This window comes from Poecilia formosa, unplaced genomic scaffold (genome assembly GCF_000485575.1).
Source record: "Poecilia formosa unplaced genomic scaffold, Poecilia_formosa-5.1.2 Scaffold307, whole genome shotgun sequence".
Taxonomy (NCBI): Eukaryota; Metazoa; Chordata; class Actinopteri; order Cyprinodontiformes; family Poeciliidae; genus Poecilia; species Poecilia formosa.
The window spans coordinates 138821-158213 of record NW_006800246.1 but is presented as its reverse complement, the minus strand read 5'-3'; the positions used below and the strand labels follow the sequence as shown (position 1 = coordinate 158213).

General features: G+C 38.6%; 2 protein-coding genes across 3 annotated transcripts in view; both read left to right on the top strand.

Moving 5' to 3' along the window:
• The first annotated feature begins 1190 nt into the window (after positions 1-1190).
• On the top strand, positions 1191-10565 carry pdzph1 (PDZ and pleckstrin homology domains 1). The gene is made up of 13 exons (XM_007572741.2): positions 1191-1295; positions 1797-1883; positions 3626-5533; positions 5623-5778; positions 6654-6815; positions 6951-7052; positions 7371-7481; positions 7932-8110; positions 8190-8347; positions 8506-8548; positions 8675-8861; positions 9786-9921; positions 10269-10565. The coding sequence occupies exons 2-13, from the start codon at positions 1823-1825 to the stop codon at positions 10366-10368; spliced, it is 3303 nt and encodes a 1100-aa protein (XP_007572803.1). The 5' UTR covers positions 1191-1295; positions 1797-1822; the 3' UTR covers positions 10369-10565.
• A 491-nt stretch (positions 10566-11056) lies between these two features.
• The window catches only part of LOC103152318 (thyrotropin receptor-like), a 10433-nt gene continuing 2096 nt past the window's right edge, over positions 11057-19393 (top strand). The window contains exons 1-10 of one of the 2 annotated variants that reach the window (XM_016661017.1): positions 11057-11262; positions 11339-11410; positions 12990-13064; positions 13337-13411; positions 13960-14034; positions 14136-14213; positions 14769-14835; positions 15107-15184; positions 16319-16380; positions 17542-18592. In XM_016661017.1, coding sequence (XP_016516503.1) covers positions 11099-11262; positions 11339-11410; positions 12990-13064; positions 13337-13411; positions 13960-14034; positions 14136-14213; positions 14769-14835; positions 15107-15184; positions 16319-16380; positions 17542-18592 — 1797 coding nt within the window. In that variant the 5' untranslated portion in view covers positions 11057-11098. Of the gene's footprint in view, positions 11263-11338; positions 11411-12989; positions 13065-13336; positions 13412-13959; positions 14035-14135; positions 14214-14768; positions 14838-15106; positions 15185-16191; positions 16381-17541; positions 18593-19393 lie in introns of both variants that reach the window. The other variant, XM_007572740.2, reaches the window with a different exon arrangement.

The following is a 19393-nucleotide window of genomic DNA, read 5'->3' as shown; positions in this document are numbered from 1 at the left end:
TAGATAGATAGATAGATAGATAGATAGATAGATAGATAAATAGATAGATAGATAGATAGATGTATACATATATAGTATTACAGACAGAGAGAGGCCATGTGTCCTTAGTACCATTTAAACCATTCATATGAGTGTTTGTTGCATCAACAGATGATAACCTATTAAAATATTACATAGATTTTTTTTTTTGCATGATGAACAGAACATACATCAGGCCATGACTCAGCTAGCTTTCCATATGTTCAAAAGTTCCTCGTGTCTTTTTTTCATTGTTCCTTACATACTTAAGGATACTAAAAAAAATAAGATAAAAAGTTTTGTTCAGGTATAGGTATAGACATAAATACTATTTTTTACATTGTATGGTAACAGGAGCATAGTCTGACTCTAGGCTACTCTCTTTTGTCTGGAGTCAAACAGTTTAGTGCAACACCTGACAAGTATCATGAGTTTTTTGTGCCTAGATGTAGGCAGAATGTTACTTTCTTTGGTTTGCTATGTCTCTGTGGGAGTGTTAGGTTTATTTCATTCTCTTGGCACAAATATTTGAAGACATGAGGCCATCTGTTCGACAGCTGAAGCTGGGCCAAAATGGGTCAGGCAATTGGACGATGTTCCCAAACATACGAGCTGTATCTACTGTGACAGAATGACTAAAGAAGAACAAAGATAAGCTGCCCAGTCAAAGTACAGACCCCAACCCAACTGAATGTGAGGTTGGACCTTCAGGGAGTTGTTCAGAAACATCTAGAAACTCACATCAATTTGATATTGTTAATAAAATTGGTTTTAGAAGAGATTGGAACATATAATTTTGAGACAATGTTCCCATTTTTGCTTTTTGCTATTTTACATGAAAACACTAACAGTATTGAAAATGTTCTTTGGTTTCGTACATTAAAGTTTAAATTCAGATCACTTGACAGATGGTGACCAGACCGTTGTTGATTTGTCCTGACACATAAAACCCAACAACTAACAAAGGCTCTACCTCCATTTACCCATCATGAACAGGAGTTCAAGTAAATACACATCAGAGGAGGAGAGAGAGCATTAAGTACACGTCCTCAGTGGCCGGTGGCCAGTGGAAAACGGCTGAATAAACAAGGTTCACAGCAGCATCACCCGCACACAACTGATGAGATTAAACGTAGTAAGCTGCTTTATGTTGAGAATAGCAACAATAAGAAGTGGAGCAGTCTGAGAGCTGCAGACAGAGAGGCTGCTGCCACGCTGTCTGGAACCGTCTCCTACCTTCTCAGTTAATTCACTCCTGCAGGACTTCACAGCAACATGTAAGTCTTTCTTTTCTTTATGTTGTACTTTTAAAAGTGCCGTTATTAGAAACACTGTGTCCTATCTGCTGGGTTGCTATCGGTTCCCCAGCATTAGACTCACTTTATATGTTTTAACTTCTGTTGAAGAAAATATGCAGTTGCCGATACATTTTTAGCATTTTACTAGTAATGCTGTAATCATTTGACAGAATATTAATTATCTCCATACACATTCAAGGTCCTTCAGATATAATTATTCTTGAACTGTAATGATTCAGCCTTTATTCGAAAGACATTTAAAATCTGGAAATGTCTTTATATTGTGGGAGGAACACAAGGATAGTAGAACTTGTAGCACAGCACAAAATACATCCAAGAACTTTTGTAACATGCCTAAACTGTATTTCTATCTTTTTATTTTTGTGCCAAATCACAACAAAATACCTGTGCTTGGATTTTAGACATGTACAGCCTAGGGAAAATAGAAAAATTTGATGCTTTCTGTGATTCATCTTCCAGCTGACGTGTTGCTGTTGGATTTAAGAATGAGCAAAAGGGGGAGGAGACGGAGCAGCAGGAGGAGGAAGAGCTCCAGCAGCAGCAAACGTGAGTGGGAGCAGCTCCATCAGATTAATCATGTGCTTAACTCGCTCACGTTTTCTGTGCACCTGCAAGCTTTGAATTGAGCAGAAAAGTCTCATATCTGGCCTTCCTCCATTTTGGAAAGGAGTAACACAAGCTCTTATTGGCTCTCAGGACATCCTGCTCAGCAGCAGGTTCAGAGTTTTGCTGTAATTTGCCTATAGTTCCAATCGTTTATTTAAATGTTTTTCTGAGGTGAATCTGAACAGAAAAAGAGACACTAAGGCAAATGAGTGAAGATCATGAACCAGATGCTTTAGACACATATTTTCTGACATTGTAGAAATACAAAGGTTCTTCTGTGTTAAATGAATGTTAACCAAACAAATTCTGAACAAAGAAAATTCACAGTTCAATTTCATAGTAGCATAATGAAACATTGATCAAATTTTTGACATTTTAACTCCCAAATTCCCAGTTATAAAACCCATAAAATTGACATAAATTGAAAAGTTATCATCTATTAACCTCATAATGTTGATACATATTCAATGAACTAAACTCTCTAGAAATGACTCTATGTGATCACAAATCTATTTTCTCTTTACATTTTTTTAAGTTTCATGATTTTTAGAATACAACAATAAGTACATTTACACTTAAAAGTTATGAACTTACAGTGGAAAAGTATTCACACCCCTTAAACTTTTCTAACATGTTTTTATGTTACAACCCCAATCTTGTGATTCTAGTCAATGTATTTGAAGATACATTGTATTTAAATGCAATGTATCAATGTATTAGATGAGAATTTTTCATCAGAGACCAACATAGTGGTTATTCAGCCAACATTGAATCAGTGACAGCTCTATAAGAGGTTTTCAGTATAGCTTACTTTGGGCGATGTCTTCACACATCAACTGAAACCTCTGGAGATGATGATTCCAAGAAGAATTTTAAATAAAATCAAGAAAATTATGGACAATCCGATTCCTGAGCATCATCTTCATGATACTGCCATAAAAAAAACATTGTCTTCAGTCAGAGACTTTTTCAAATTCGCTGTAAGACAGACCGCTATATGAGATCCTTTGCAACAATTATTTGAAAAAAATTTTTTCTCAGTTACTAATTTCCCTTTGGGATCAGTAAAGTAATTTAGAATTTTTGAACTGAATTGAATTTTCCTACATATTATCTGTATTTCCTGCAGGTAGTCCGTCCCATTGTTCTGAAGAAGCTGTTCATGCTAGTCTGAGTGTTTAAAGCTGCAGTATGTAACTCCTATGAAGAATATGTTTTTTACATATAAACTGTCACTGTGTCATGACAGTATGTTATGAGACAGATCTGTGAGCAGATGGACCTCATCCTCTTCCTCTTCCTCCTCCTGAGCTGCTATTGGTGTCTGAAGAAATGCACAGTTCCCAACTAAAAATAACCATTCAGAACCAGGAGGAAGGGCTTAGTGCTGTTAATCAAGATCATGTACTCGCTGCTAGATGTGTTAATAGCAGAAAATGACTTGCAGGTACAGGAAAACCATTTATCCACCTCCAACTAGCTTTAACATTCACTACAGGACCTGCTGCAGCGTATTAGACAGCAAGTGGGGGAGATGGAGGTGTTAAGAGCAGTGCCACTTGAGATTGTGATTCACAGTGTTGAGACCTGCCTCCTGGCTCTGATTGGTTGTTTCTAGTCAGCAATGGGAGCGGGCAGAGGAATTTATAAAATGAGCAAACATATTTTTTCTTTTATTTCAGAAAGTTCCTCTGCCGTTCTCTTTCAAAACCAGAGCAGCAGTACAACTGTCAGCTATAAGAAGGACCTACCTAGAAAACATGGAGAAAACTCTCTTCAAAAAGAAAACGTTCTGACTGGATTTGAAGATCAACAACATGGGCACGCTCCACCCAGCCAAAAAAGATGTAAACAAGACTTTAATATGGCTGCATTTCAAGAACAAAGGAGTGCGTACACAAAAACAATGGAGCTTGAAGAGCAAGGAGTGAAGATAATAACATCAGTGTCCAAAAATGACATGGAAAAGTCCCAAACTGTCCAAATCCAACAGTCACATGAGTCCTTAAATGACGATCCAACCAACTCACCTACACCCGTAACAAACATCTTCAATGTCAGCTGCACTGGGTCACATGTGAAAGTGGAAATCCAAGAAATTCGACAGGGGAATCCTTATGGCTTTAAGACCACTTGTGTTTTTATGAATGAAAACAAGGCTTCTGAGGTCATTATTAACCAGGAATATGAGGGGATGCAGATCCCTGACCATCAGCCGTTGGAGCAGCTCTCAAAAAGTGTGACCAGTCACAACCAGGAGATAAATTATAAGTTTAAGTTTGGCAGCATAAATGAACAAACAAAGGAACAGAGTGAGTCAAGATCAGTCTGCTCATCAAACGTACGTGGTGATCCGAGTTACTGTCGTTGTTGCAGTGATTACATCCAACAAAACCTGGCTAAACATTTATTGGGTCCACCATTACTGTTAGATGGTAATATTCAGGGGAAGGAGCCAGGCGCCTTGAACAGGGATCGGTTCTTCCACACCCCAACACCTAGAGTCTTTGATGACATTAAGTGCAGCAGCACTTTAGAAGACCTGACAAATAACCTAGCTTCCTTGAGGATAGGAGGTCCAGCAGAATTAGCATTCCCATTTTCTGCACTGGAGAAGGAAAGAGAAGATACGACCCGTTCCTTTGATCAGCTGTCAGAATCGAATAACTACGAGCCTATGTTTATTCGGCCCTCCATGTCTACCAATAGGTCCAGCTTTGTCAAAGATTTCATCTACTGCCAGAAGAGGAAGTCCTGGATTAGAAACAACAGCATCGCCACGGTGGAGCACAAGGAGTGTCTGCTAATGAAGAAAAGACGCCAGACGTTTCCTGGAACGTCGCTTGATTCAGAACTGATTCACGAGGATGTTTTGCTCCCCTACAAAGAATCAGTCTCTTCGTTCATAATGTGTTCTCTTCCTTTCCAAACTGAGAGGCTGGAAAAAAACAAGCAGTTGGATGACATATTTTCTACATATGTGAGAAAAAAATGTGTTTCTTCACAAAGTAGAGAGAGTTCTAAAACAGACAGTTCAGAAACTACCAGAGAACTTACAGGCATGGAGCCTGACAGAGAAATGAGCCCAAAACTTTATGTGGAAGAGATTATTCAGGGAGGCCTGGCTATCCAAGTCATCCCTCCATCCTGCAGTGGTTCAGAGGAACAAATCCTGCAGACGATTCCCACTTTATTTGCCAAGGACAAAGATGACAGAAGTTTCACACAAAGTAATTCTGATTCCGCTTTACCAGAACGCTCAGTCATGACAGCACCTGTTGATGTTGTTCAAAACAACATCCTGTCCAGGTCAACATCTGAGGAGACAGACATGGATTCCCTAAAAAAACACAATGTTGCCATGGAAATCGAGTCCAGCCTGACTGAAAAGTCAGTTAGTAGCCCTCCACTTCTGTTTGTTACTGATGAGCTGAATGATAAGGAGGTGCCTAAAGAAAGTCATTCAGGAGACAGCAACAAAGCAGCAGACAGTTTATTATGTTTTGTAAAACCATCTACAGATGTAGTACTCCATGCAAAGGAGCTGCCTGTTAAAGTCGGCAAGGCAGAGAAACCCACTGTGTACAGATGTAAGTTGTAGTTTCATCTCTTTTTATCAGTCGACTAAAACTGTCCAGAATATAACTGATCTGGTCTGACCCATTATGACTATTTCCAGCTAACTCTGAGGCTAGAGAGCATCTGAAGCCTGGATCTCACAAAGACAGAGACAGCACAGACCACTGGGCCAGGAAGAGAAAACTCTTCAAGGAGAGCAAGCAGTGGAGCTCTGCTGGTGGAAGTTCAATTACCAGCGACATCACAGAGGAATCAGGTAACTATTAGTTATCATTGGATTAAACTGGGTGTCAAAGTCTGAAGTTGTAGATTTCTAATAGAAAATGGTAACATGCTCCTTTCATAGTGAGCATTAGTCTTTGAATCACATGGAGGAATTCAAGAATTTTGTTCCCGCATGATAGTAGTATGAAACGGGAGATGGACAGGTAGTTTGAAACTCCATCTTCAGTCATTTGGTCTGTCATGTTCAAGAAAGAGTTGTGCTAAAAAGTCAAAAGTCTGTACTTACTGTGCAAGAATGGAGACATTTGTTTTCTCTTCTACAAGTGCGAGCTGGTTTGGGATTTCATACAGCATGTTTTTGAAATATCTTCCAAGTAAAATGTTTTTCTTGTGGTCTCATTACTCTACACAAATGCTGCAATAGAAGGGACCTATAGGGTCTTCCCGAAACTTCTGCAGGTTTTGTGTAGTAACTTTACCAGTTTCTTCTGTCTTGGCTGGAAGGAATTTTGTTCATGCTCCTTCAACCTTAGTAAAAACACACATAACTATGTTCTTGTGTAGTATTTAACGTCTTCAAACAATTGATGTTTCACTGTCACCTGTGGTAAAAAGAAATGGATCATGATGAAAAGAACAAGATCCAAGATGTAGGCGGATGGAAACTGGGTGAGGGCCTCCATCATCCAGGAAGAGCCTGGAGTAAAGCAGCTTCTCCTCCACTTTGAAAGTTGACCGTTTACCTGGTTCATACATTTAATCAGGATCTTCCTAAGGTCCTCATTTTTGAGGTTTTTATGTTCATGTTCCCAAGGAAGGAGGCCGTTGGGCAGAAAGGCCCATCATCGTTTGTTTTAGGTGTTCCTTACCGTATTTAGTGCTGACATTTCACACGTCTTTTTCTAGTGTCAGAGGATACACTTTCTACAAATGTGACAGTTCAAGACAACGAAGACAGGGGGTTTTACGTAGAGACATTCCACTCTTCAGCGTGGATTTACCAAGGAGACGACATAAACTCAGGCGCCATCGGTCCCAATCTCACAGTCAGAGCGCGAGCTGTCTCAAGTAAGCTAATGTTGAAACTCTATAAGAAAGCTTATTTATTCTGGAGTTTTTACATTGATCTTTGTTGAAACAAAATGCTCTGAGTATCATAAATGCAGGACGGGTTTGAACGTTTTCTCTAAATTCTCTCCCCAGTTCGAGAGAGGACTGTTCAAATCAGCAAGGGGACAGGAGAATATCCCTGGGGCTTTCGAATACAGTTTTCCAAACCCATTGTTGTAACTGAAGTTGACACAAGTAAGTGATGAGTAATTCAAAGTGATTTAGTTATTTTTAGTCAGCAGAACAACTCATAGAGAAGTGATTAGTCAAATGTAAACTGAATCTTTGCCAGATTTTGGGTAGTCTAATGTTGAGTGTATTTCTTCTGCGGAAAAATGAACAAACATGTTGTTTTGTTTTGAGATAATTAAACCAAATCAATGCTACTAAATTGGCTCATTCATTTCCTAAATCAAAAACTTACCAATTGACAGAATAGTAGTTTTCTTGTCCAGAGGGTGGTTGTGTTTATTTTTCTTTGTAGGATCATACATGTGATCTGTTTGCTTTCAGATGGAGCAGCGGAGGAAGCGGGACTAATAGTGGGCGACTACGTTCTTGCTGTTAACGGAATTGACGTTACCAGCATTCCTCATTCGGAGGCAGCTAACTTAGCCAGACAAGGTATGAAGTTCTGTCAGGTTAAACACCAGAAACAAAACTAAACATTTGAGACATTCTGAAAATATTCTGCTGCTTTGAGCTTGATGATGAAGGTGAAGGTGTAATAAGCTTGTGCTTCTACTTACACTTTTTCAGACTACACTTGGTGTTCTTGCCATTGACAGGAAATGTCTTTGTTTTGTCTTATGTTTTACTTTTATTCAGCAGTATGTGTTTTTTTCTTTTTTTTTTTACTTGTGTATAAACAGGTCAAAAATGACCGAAAAATAAATATCTGTCTAAATATCTATGTATCATCTGCAAGGCTGCTTGCAGATGCAGATCAAGCATCTGCAAGGCAAAACAGATGCTTGATCTGCTTGATCTGCAGTGTCTCTAGTAAAGTTATTATTTTGTCACAGCTGTTAAGCTGAAGTTTGACACTGATCAAAGTTATAATATTTATTGTAGGTCCAGATATTCTAACATTGACCATTGGATCAGACATTGCTCGGGGTCCTAACACACCCAGACCACCATGCCGTGGTTACCTCCATAAGCGCACCCAGTCTGGTCTAATCAAAGGCTGGAGGAAGAGGTGGTTTGTTCTCACACATGACAGCTGCCTGTACTACTTCAAAAACAAACGAGTGAGTATAGGCAGAGGGATGCTTGCTCTGAAAATAAACGTCTATGCCTCTAATGAACATGACTTCATTTGTAATCCAGGATGAAGGCAAGCGGCAGCCATTATCCTCAGTGAAACTGGAAGGCGCTGAGGTGGGGCCAGATGATTCACTGGGAAAGCCGTTTGTTTTCAAGTGTCGCCCTCAGTTTGGCAGTCGGCTGTACTCCCTCTGCGCCACTTCCAACCAGGAAATGAAAAGGTAACGTAGGACCAGATAAATCAAATAGTTTTATAAAGTCTGTTCTTCAGACTCTGATTTAAAGCAGCATGAACTTAAGTTGATGACGTATTTCAGTTTCATTCATATTCCATCAATATTTTAATGAATAATTTTTTGTGATCCCTTTGTGACTGCAGATGGTGTGAAGCTATGGAAAGAGCTGTTCATCCCATTACACAGGTAGCCAAATCTGTCAAAAAATCACCTGGTTTTTATTACTAAAGCCTTTGAACCACACATTTCTCTGACTTTTATACTTATCACAATATCATATTTTACATAAACTCAGATTATTTTCTGTTGCAGAACCATGTGTGGGTTGACGTCACAAGACATAACTCCAACATGCCGCCGCTGGCTGTGAAAAACCCGGACTGTCTGGGTCTGCTCAACAAACTGGACAGGAGTAAAGACACGTGGGTCCAACACTACTGCATTCTGAAAGACGCGTGTCTCTACTTGTACAGCGGCATCCGCTCAACCCACGCACATGGTAGGAATCTGCAAGATGAAGCTGTTGAAGCCTTGTCAGCAGATGTAGTGTTGGTGTTAATAAATGCGGTCATATCTTTCATTGTTTTATTATACATATACATTAACATTTGTTTCCTATATCTTTAAGCAGAATTAATGTATTAATGTACATTACACCAAGTCTGGGGCTGTCATGAATTAGCCTCAGTCAGTCTCTCCAGGATGTTACAATGTCTTTTTTTTCTTTTTGTGATTGTTGCAGCTCAAAATTAATTATTTTGACTGATCACATTTTTCAAAAACATTTCAGTCAAAGTTGCAATTTTTTGTAAGCTATAATACAAATCAAATCAGGAGGGGTCAAAGTGCAAAATAAGAATTCCTTATTGGTCATTTAAGTTAATATGAACTGTAGACACAGCAGAAGCAAATCCTACAGAACATCTCAGAATGACTTTTGCTAAAAAAAAAAAAAAAAAAAAAAAGAAAAAAAATTGTACTTTTCAGTTTCACTCATGCTTCCATCATGCAGGTTTGTACAACAGGAATTTCAATTAGAAGGGGCTAATTTAGTTGCATCTGAGTTGCAGTGATTGGTCAGAAAAGAAGGAAAACGTATCACAGATAAGATTATTTCAGAGATATGAGATAATCAGACCCAGGTGACCAGATGTGGAAAATGACTGCTGAAAGTTTCCTGTCCATGCAAACTTTGTGAATGGGGAGTGAATCTGTGTTACTAGGTGCAATTGCAGCATCACAACTTCCTGGAGTAACCGATCAGTGTGTGACTGACTGAGTCATCTGACTAGCTACAAAACTCAAAACATCTGATAAAGATATATGCAGTCAGTTGTTGTTCCCTCAGAAAGATTTAATTTTTTCATTTCTGAAATGATTTATTAATACATTTATCAGAACACCATGTTGTCTCTGCCTTCAGGTGGGATTTACCTTCAGGGCTATGCGGTGCGGGAGCAGGCCTATGGATCCAAAAAGTCCACAATTGAACTGAAACCTCCGTCTGATGAGTTCAAGTCGTTTTACTTCTGTGCCGACAATTCAGCTGAAAATAAACGGTAAGGAGTTGGCTCTTTGAGGCACTTCATAGGCTTCATCAGCAAGCATCACAACAGCAGGACTCAAGTCTGACAGTCAGATTAACTCAGTCTGTGATAAACCAGTAGAGCTGCTGCTGTTTAGGCCAGATCTCTTCTGCAGAAGAACAAACTGAATGAGAAATCTCCTCACAAAACGTCCTAAGGTGTAGTTTTATCTTATAATTTTATTTCAAGATAAAAAACTTGACCCGTGTTGACAGAACCAACCAGAAGTTTTCAAAACAGGAATTAATGTATCTGATCAGCTTCGATGTTCGACATGCAACCTCAGTGATTTTATGGCGGTTTTGTTTGTGCTCTATCAGATGGATTTTAGCCATCAAAGCCTCCATAAAGAAGTGGCGGCCATTTCACCAGGTCCTTCAGGACTACATGAGCCTCCCACCAGAAGAAACCAGGATGTGAGGAACAGCTGGACTCAGATGTTAGCAGCCTGAGGACCGAGACGAGTTTCCAGTATGATGACGGTTTCACCGCTCCTACTGTGCTGCTGTTATGAAAATAATATTGCTTGTAAATGTTCAAACCATTAAATATGTCCTTAATCCAACAGGATGTCAAATGAGATTTAAGAAATGTAAATAAAAGCTGACCAACTCCGTCTTTTGTTTTCCTCTAATTTCTCATGGAGTATTTGGGTAACACTTTATTTGAAGGGTGTGCATGAGACTGACATGACACTGTCATAAACACAGAGGAGTTATGACTGTTATCACAAAGTGTCATTCGGTAAATAAAGACATTTTAATGCAAAGCTGAACTTTTAATGCACTAAAACTTGCATTAAAAGTCCATTAAAAGAATCAACTTTGCATTAAAAGTGTCATAATTTACAGAATGACATTTAATGACAACAGTCATAAACATTCATGAAGACTCCTTCATGTTGCCGTGTCATATTTATGACAGTGTCATGTCAGTCTTATGCACACCCCTTCAAATAACGTGCTAGAAGTATTTGCAAAATTTTTCTAGAGACAAATACATTGAACTACAATTACATAATGATTTTTATTTTGAAGGTCTGATTTGAAAATATTATTTTGAAGGTCTTGACTAGAAGTGCAGTCCTGTGTTTTGTAAAGACTCTGAGTTCAGTGGTTTGAAGCCTTCTGGCTGCATCACCACATTCACAATGAAGCCCGACCTGAAGCCTCCGTCTGTGATCCTCCTCCTGGTTGGACTGTCTGTCCCTGTGGACGCTTGTCCTCCCCGCTGCAAGTGCGATTGGAAAACCAAACATGTGTCATGCACTGGAGTTGAACTTGTGCCTGTTTTCCACTTGTCCTTGCAGGAGGTGTAAGTAATTACGTTTTTGACTCAAATGTTAGTTAGCAAGAGGTGATGGCTGATGCATTTCTTACTTGTGTTTCAGGTGGCTCGTGAGGACAAAGCTTGCTTCTATTCCTCAAAATACTTTTGCCAGTTTGCCCAACATTTCTCACATGTAAGATTTTTATTTTAATCAACATTAATGTTTCTGTGAAATATGTAAAACTAGCCTGCAAAATGTAACTACAGTGAGACAACTCAAGGCAACTTTTAATGTCATTGAGGAAACTGTAAATGATCCTATTTATTAGATAAACTATTTAAATTAAAACACAACTGTTTGTTATGTTTTTCTATTATAGTTGCAGTGTAGCTGTTCAGCAAAACTGGCTTTTTATTTGCAAACACAGCTGCACACATATTTTTTCATGACCTTGACTGATTAAACAGCCTTTATTCTGACATTATGTTGAGCTAAAATAATCTTTTATCTCACAAAATTTGTCCTGACCCTTTAAAAAAATGCTGTGTTTATGTCTGTGAAACTATGATGCGTGAGTTAGATACATGCTCTTTAAACTAAATCTTTTTCTTACATTTAGAAATGTTAAACTGAATGCACATGTTATCTGTTCATGGCATGGATTGTTTCAGTGCATGTTGGTAACCCTGAGGGCCAACATTGCTGTGAAACAAACATATAAAGGTTTGACAGAATAAGATTTCTGGACGCCTGATGCCATCAAAGATGGGATGGTGTGTGTGTGTGCTGCAGTGGTGAGTCAGCGTGAAGACAGTCTGACCAACAAAATGATGGAGAGACAAAAGTAAAGACAAAAGCATTAAAGAAAGAGAACAGTTGAACAGTGTTTTTGAAAGTGGGGGCCACCAGGGGGCGCCTTCAGAAAGTCATGTTGCCTGATAGAAAGTTTCCATCAAAGAACTCATGGCCAGCTAAAATCATAAGGTATGAAGTAGCATTTATGTCAAATGAATGTAATAATTATGGAAAAGTAAATAAAATTGAAGGAAAAAAAGTAAAATTCAATGTTTTTTCCATATTTTGTAGCATTGTCTTTGCATTTGCAAATAGGGTAATACTGTTTGAGAGGCCATGGCATGGAAAAGTTTGAGAACCCTCTGGTTGAACATTTTATTTTGTTCCCCATCTAATCTTGTTTTGCTTTGCCTTTGTGCGTCTGCCACACTGTCAAGACCTCTGACTATCAGACAGGATTACATCTTTTCATGGTTACCAATTTGGTTCTGAATTCTAAAGAGAGCATCCATGTCTATCCAGTGTCTGAGCCAGATGCAACAGCTAATGCCTCCCTGGAAAATCTTGAGGCAGGATTAAATGGGTGATATTATATATTTGATGTTTGGATGTTTTATTTTTCTGTGATAATTGTGTTTCGTAATCACCTGGTGGTTTTATCCTGTGGAAGGAGCCATTTAAGTTAAGTTTACCTTACCATATATGAGCAAAAATGAGAGGATAAAATTAACGTAGCTTGGACAGAAGGGCACTGAACCAAAAGTTCACTTCTGTTAATAACAAGAGTAACAATACATGAGTGTTTTGGTGAATAACTTCTGGTACCAGGATTTACTCAAGACACCGCTCTGGTTCACTCAAGTTATTATTTCAAGAAGCAAAAATAAATGCATTGTTTTTCCAGTCAGTTAAAATACTGTGTGGATAATAAAGATTCTGTGTTTTGTGTTATTTATTTTATTTTATTTTTTTACAGATACATCTCTGATGACAGTGCCATAAGATCTCTTGAGAGATATTCTTTTTACAATCTGTCCAGCGTCATGCACATGTAGGTGAGCTGTCGACTTTAAACAGCTTGAGATGTCTTCCTTTATTGTCACATTCTGGGGCATAAATGTTAATTAGTTTGTATACTAATAATTTCTCATTGGACCCTAATATATCGCACCAGGATTCAGTTAAATAAGCTACATTAGATGATTATTTTCAAGAAATAAAATGCATGAAAACCAAAAACAGCATTTGTTCTTAGTGTGTGTCAGATCTGTTTGTGTGCATGTGATGTGTGTACACATGATGGTTGTGTCTGTGTGTCCACAGAGAGCTGCACAGCATCAAAACACTGTCATACATTGATCCAGAGGCATTCAAGGAACTTCCAAACTTAAAATATCTGTAAGTCTCTGTTTATATGTTTAGTGTTTAAGAGTATTTTGTTCTTTTAAGAGAGTAAATGACAATCCTGTGAATACAGTGGACCCCTGGAATTCAAAGGATTAGGGACAAGAACCTCCTGCAAATAACTAGAATCCTTGAGCACTTGGGATCTCCTCTAATAGACTAAATATGCACTAATACACACAGTGGAAACCATTTTAGCATTAGCACAGAAGCTAACATCCACAGACTTATCTCTGCTCTTGGAGGTACAGCCAATCAGTTGCAAGGAAAATTAATGATGCTCCTTTTTTGACTGCTTTGAAAACACCAGCCAATAGAGTGTCAAGCAGATTTAGACGCAACATACTTCAGATTTGCTGCATTTTCTATCAGATACTTTAGATATGCCCTCTGAAAAAAACTCACCAATAGGCAAAAATAATTTAGAGTTAATGTTCCACAGAAAAATCTGTAAATTTTAACCTATAATAGGTGAGGGTCCACTGTAAACGTTTTATTACTTTCTCATTCAGCAGTTACTGACCTGGATTGTCTCATTGCAGTGGGATAACCAACACGGGTCTGACATCATTTCCTGTTTTACAATACATTCAGTCAAGACAGGAAGATTTCATTTTGTATGTATTCTAGAGGTGTAAGCAAACTTTGCTAGTCAACAGAAACCTCAGCGTGTTTTAACTGGTGTGGATAATTTTAGTCATTTTGTCTGTTTATTCAGGGAAATAGTGGAAAATGTCTTCCTACAAGTGATCCCTGCCAACTCCTTCACTGGAGTATCTGAGAACGCTTTGACAGTGTAAGTTGGAGTTAGTTGAAGTAAGCTAAGGCAATCCAATTGAGAAATAGCAAATTAGTAATTTGTAATCATTTTCCTGAACTAATTAGGCACTTTGAGCACAGCAGAACCTTTTAAGCATCAAACATAACGGTCACATTCAATTAATTTGGGTATTTTAGAAAAAGTTCATTTATTTCAGTGATTCCATTCAGTAAGTGAAAAACATGACACAGATTGAAGCTACAGTATATAATTTTCCTAAAAATTTATATTTTCTTCATATTTCTCAAAACTGTCACCCTGCTGTGACAGCGCAATCCGAGACAACTAATCTGTGAAGAAATCAATCTCCTCCAACCAATTAGCTGCAGCTTGCTGTCAGCTAGCGCTGCTTTTTAGCACATATTGACATAAATAGGACAGCTTGGAAGTCATTGTCTGTGAAGTTTACATCATGCTGGCCCTATAAATGAGACTTTGAACACTTCATAATTTATCTGTAACACCATAGAGTTATGAGATGTTTTCGTGTCACACCATGTCTACAGCATTCTTGTCTTCTTTGTCTCGTAGCGTGCTTAATGGAAACGGTTTGACGGAGATCCAGGACTACGCCTTCAATGGCAGCCAGCTGGAAGAAGTGTGAGGCCTTTTGAACTAATAATATAAAAATATAAAACTATTGAGAACTCAAAAGAATAACACTATACAGAAGTCATTACTGTTACATTAGCACACTATTTTAGTTATTTTGGGGGGTCCGTGAGGTAGGGAGCCCATGTTACATGCTTAAAAATTAGCTCCCTGTTTTTTCTGCTAAAAACATATTTTCTGAATTGTTGGCATTATTGTTTCAAAAAGAAAAAAAAAAGATTGATCACTTTTTATAAATTCTCTCCTTGTAATTCCAGATACCTTCACAGGAATATGGATTTGGAACATATAGCCGAATATGCATTTTATGGGGTGATTCATGGCCCCACTCACTTGTAAGTCTATTAACTCAATGTGCATTGATTCATGTGGTCACAACTTACTTATAGAACATACAGTATGTGTGTTTACCCTTAAATTGTACCAACATTTTTAAATAACAGTCAAGGGCAAAATTATTAATTCCCTGAGCAGATTTAGATTTGAAATGATTTCATTCAACCCAGAACTGCTTCTGGTTGGATGTCTCTTCTGGGATCATTGACCTGTTTACAGTCATGTCACAGAATGTCAATGGCGTTTGAGTCCAGACTGTAAGCAGGCCTCTGTTTTGGGTCAGTCAGGTGTGAAGTCAATATTTGTTTTCTTTTTTGTTCAACAGTTTTTTTTATCCTGGAACTTTCCCTTGGGTGTGATTTTTCATCAGGCTCTCTTTTTTGTGTTGAATCATAAACACTGAGCTTTATTAAAACCATGCAGTGATTTGCTGTCAGAATCTTTATGTGAAAAAGCATTTGCCCCCTTAATCAAACACATGATCAATGGAGTAAATTAAAAATGTAATTTTCAAACGATGATTTAACTTATTAATTGAAAATAGGCTGGAACCATAAGCACCCTTGATCAATCATGAATTAAAAATAGTTTTAATTTGGTTGAACTGATGTGATTATCCATATTTTAAGGTTTGGTTTCTTTAGCCACACTCAGGCTTGATTACTGCCCGATTAAAAAAAACATTGAAACAGAAATAAAATACTTAAAATAGGAAATCATCAAGTCCTGATGTAAAGAATTATAACAGATGATAAAATTGCTACAAGGTTGATAACATCTATTAATCTGGAAAAGTAATTTCTAAAACTTTGTGAGTCCAGCCAACCACAATGAGTCTCATTATCCACAAACAGAGAAAACATGGAACACTGGTGAATTTTCACTGAGGTCATTTAAAGAGTGACATCTGAAGCGCTGCAGGCTGCACCTGCTTTAAGTCTAAGTTAAATACAAAATACCAATGTGAGTGAATTCCTTACTCTTATCTCTTCTTCTATCATTCCAGAGACCTTTCAGAAACCAAAGTACATTCTCTGCCTTCAATAGGCATGAGCAGCATTGAGATCCTTCAAGTTCGTAAAACATGGGCACTCAAAGCTCTGCCTCCTTTAAGTGCTTTTCTTCATTTGCAGAGTGCTCACATGACCTTCGCAAGCCATTGCTGTGGCCTTAAAATGCTCAAAAGATGGAGAAGGTGAGTAAGAAAACAAAAGTGCTGGAAATGGTTCCCACGTTCCTCACATTCCAACCAACTCCAGTCCTCACAATGCAACAAGTTCATGTGAAGACACAGGCTGCAACGTTAGAATATTATTTGTTATAGATAAATACTTTATGACTTTACCTTCTGTTTAAAAAGCAAACGGTACAGTGATGTTTAAAATTGGTTGAAGAGATGTGAGGGTTGATCAAATTGGCTAACCAACCCTGATTTTTGAGTTTGAGGACCTATTTGCTAAGTTGAGGATGTAAAATGTTTTAATGATTATCACATTTTATAGGAACAATTGCTGCATTTTCATTACAAATATGCACAAATCTGTGTTTATATTTTGCCAGTGTTGATGAAACCATTACAGTGTTTCTATTAAATAAGAGTTGAGATTAAAATCACACGTGAATAAGCTTGTTCACATGATAAGTCATTGAAAATAACAGATATGCAACTGTTTGCATATCTCATGCAAACAGTTGCATGAGATATATTCATAATTCATCCATGGTGCTAGCGCTAGCACTCATCATCTATCAGCCAATCAGAGGAGAAGTTGGCGTCTCATTCAGGGGTTGGCATGACAAGCCCTGCTTACTTGGGAGCAGCTTTGTATGCAGCATTTTGGATAAATTGTAGTCGGCCATTTTGCAGAAGAGTTATGGATTCAGATCGTTGGAATGACTCAGTATTTTATGAACTGTGATGCTATGAGAGCTCTGGTGGAGCCAGCTGCACATTGTCCAAAAAAAAAAAAAACAACAAGCTGAAACAAACCATCATCCTCCGACTACTTCCTGTCGTCTTCTTTGTCATTTTCACCAGTAGCAACATCCGGTTGTTTATAATGTGACTTGTGATTCGTTACGACCGAAAAACCACCTCATTCTAGCTCAAAAATACTAATTAAAAACATGTTTTTTCAAAATTGCCTCGTTTCTATGAAGCTAATTTATTTTCATAACTTCAATTTGTGTAAGTTTACAGTTAATGGAAACGTAGCTAGTGACTGACCTGAAGTGTCCAGGAATGTCGACAGACAGACATTTTCATAAGATGTGACTAAAAGTGAACCATATCGTACACCTTGGGGCTGGTTTGCAACAATTAAAACATTCTTGTGTTTTTTCTCTCCAAACACAGAGAAGAACATTTCTGCAACCAAACCAGGGCTGCTGTCACACAACTGCAGGAATCCTTTACGGTTCTGGGAAACAATCTGCCCCACCATCTGAAAAACAACTTCCAGACCCCAACTTACCATCGAAACAACCCTGGCATTGGGTGTCTGGACAAACAGGCTAAGGATGAGGGCTTGTCTGTTGTGGATTTATCTTCAGAGGAGCTAGGGGAAGAGTTGGACTTTGCTCTATGTGATGATCTTCACCAAGATACCGGACTGTTGTGCACGCCTCTGCCTGATGCACTGAACCCCTGTGAGGACGTAATGAGCCAGGGCTTCCTACGGGTGTTGGTCTGGGTCGTTAGCTTGTTAGCTATTTCAGCTAACTCGTTGGCGCTCTTCATCCTGTTGACATCTCAACAGAAGCTGTCTGTCACCCGTTTCCTTTTGGGTCACCTGGCTTTTGCCGATGGCTGTATGGGGATGTACTTGCTGCTGATAGCAACAGTCGATTACTACACGCATTCTAACTACTACCATTATGCTATTTCGTGGCAAACAGGAATTGGCTGTCAGATGGCAGGGATTTTATCACTGTTTGCCAGTGAATTATCTGTGTATACGTTGACTGCAATCAGCTTCCAACGATGGCATGCGATCTTCAACGCCATGAGGCCGGACAGACAGATGAGGCTGCGGCATGCGGCCATGCTGATGCTCATTGGATGGCTACTTTGTGGGACAATAGCCTTTTTGCCAGTGCTTGGTGTGAACACTTACCAGAGAGTGAGCATTTGTCTGCCCATGGACACCGAGACATTCGTTGCCCAGTTTTATATTGTTTCTGTTCTAATTCTAAACATAATGGCTTTTATAGTAGTATGCCTGTGTTACCTGCACATCTACTGTATGGTGCACAATCCCCAGCATGATTCCAGCCGATGTGACACCAGCATGGCCAAGCGAATGGCTGTTCTTATCTTTACCAACTTCCTGTGTCTGGCTCCTATTTGTTTCTATGGTTTGGTGGCAGTGTTCCACCAGCCACTGATGACCATCACAGATTCTAAGGTTTGCATTTTTCTCTGGACAGTGGACCCCTGTCTGTTGGCTGTTCAGTATTCATGGATCAACTTATTTGTGCATTTTTCTCTGGAATGTGAGCTATTCGGAAAATATCAACTGATTATGTTTCCACAGATCATATCTGCAATATTCTAAAGAAAATGCAGTTTGGGAAGCTGAAATACATAGAAGCAATGCTGCTATTGTCTGGCTTTTGCAAAGGATCCAATCCAAAAAACCCATTTATTTTCATTAGTACTGATTGGCTGAACCCCCAAGAGCAGCTTGGGAGTTCTGCTAGCACTAGCTAATGGTTGACACTAGCTTGCGCTAGGGGTGTAGCGATACAATAATTTCACGATACGATGTGATATTCTGGTCACCATACGATATGTATCATGATAATTGTTGGGCGATACAATTCACTACGATTCAGTGCATTTTTACGATTTTCTGAAAGATTTTAGAAGGACAGAGTGATTTTAGTGACATTTTGTGTTCCATAGACTTGAATTTAGTTAACTGAAAACTGATTAAAAGCGTCAACACAATACCTGACTCTGATTGGTCAGTCTAACAGTCTGCAGCTGGACAAAATGAATCAAAGATGGAGTGAGAGAATTAGTTTCTGTCATTTAATTCATGTGGATTTGACATAAAACTCAAAAGTTTAAACGGTAATCCAGGAGCAGAGTGGGGAGATTATCAGCCTCTGTAGACTCTCAATATGCAAATGATTGCACTTAGGTTTTTTCTTTTGGACACTGTGGCTGCATTTTGGAGTAAAAATGCAGCCACAAATGCAGT

What these genes read in the sequence shown, in the direction of transcription:
- pdzph1 (XM_007572741.2), top strand. Translation starts at nt 1,823, where the DNA reads ATGAGCAAAAGGGGGAGGAGACGGAGCAGCAGGAGGAGGAAGAGCTCC. An exon ending in CTGTTCATCCCATTACACAG is followed by an intron (nt 8,549 to 8,674) that starts GTAGCCAAATCT and finishes TTTCTGTTGCAG; the next exon opens with AACCATGTGTGGGTTGACGT. An exon ending in CCGCTCAACCCACGCACATG is followed by an intron (nt 8,862 to 9,785) that starts GTAGGAATCTGC and finishes CTCTGCCTTCAG; the next exon opens with GTGGGATTTACCTTCAGGGC.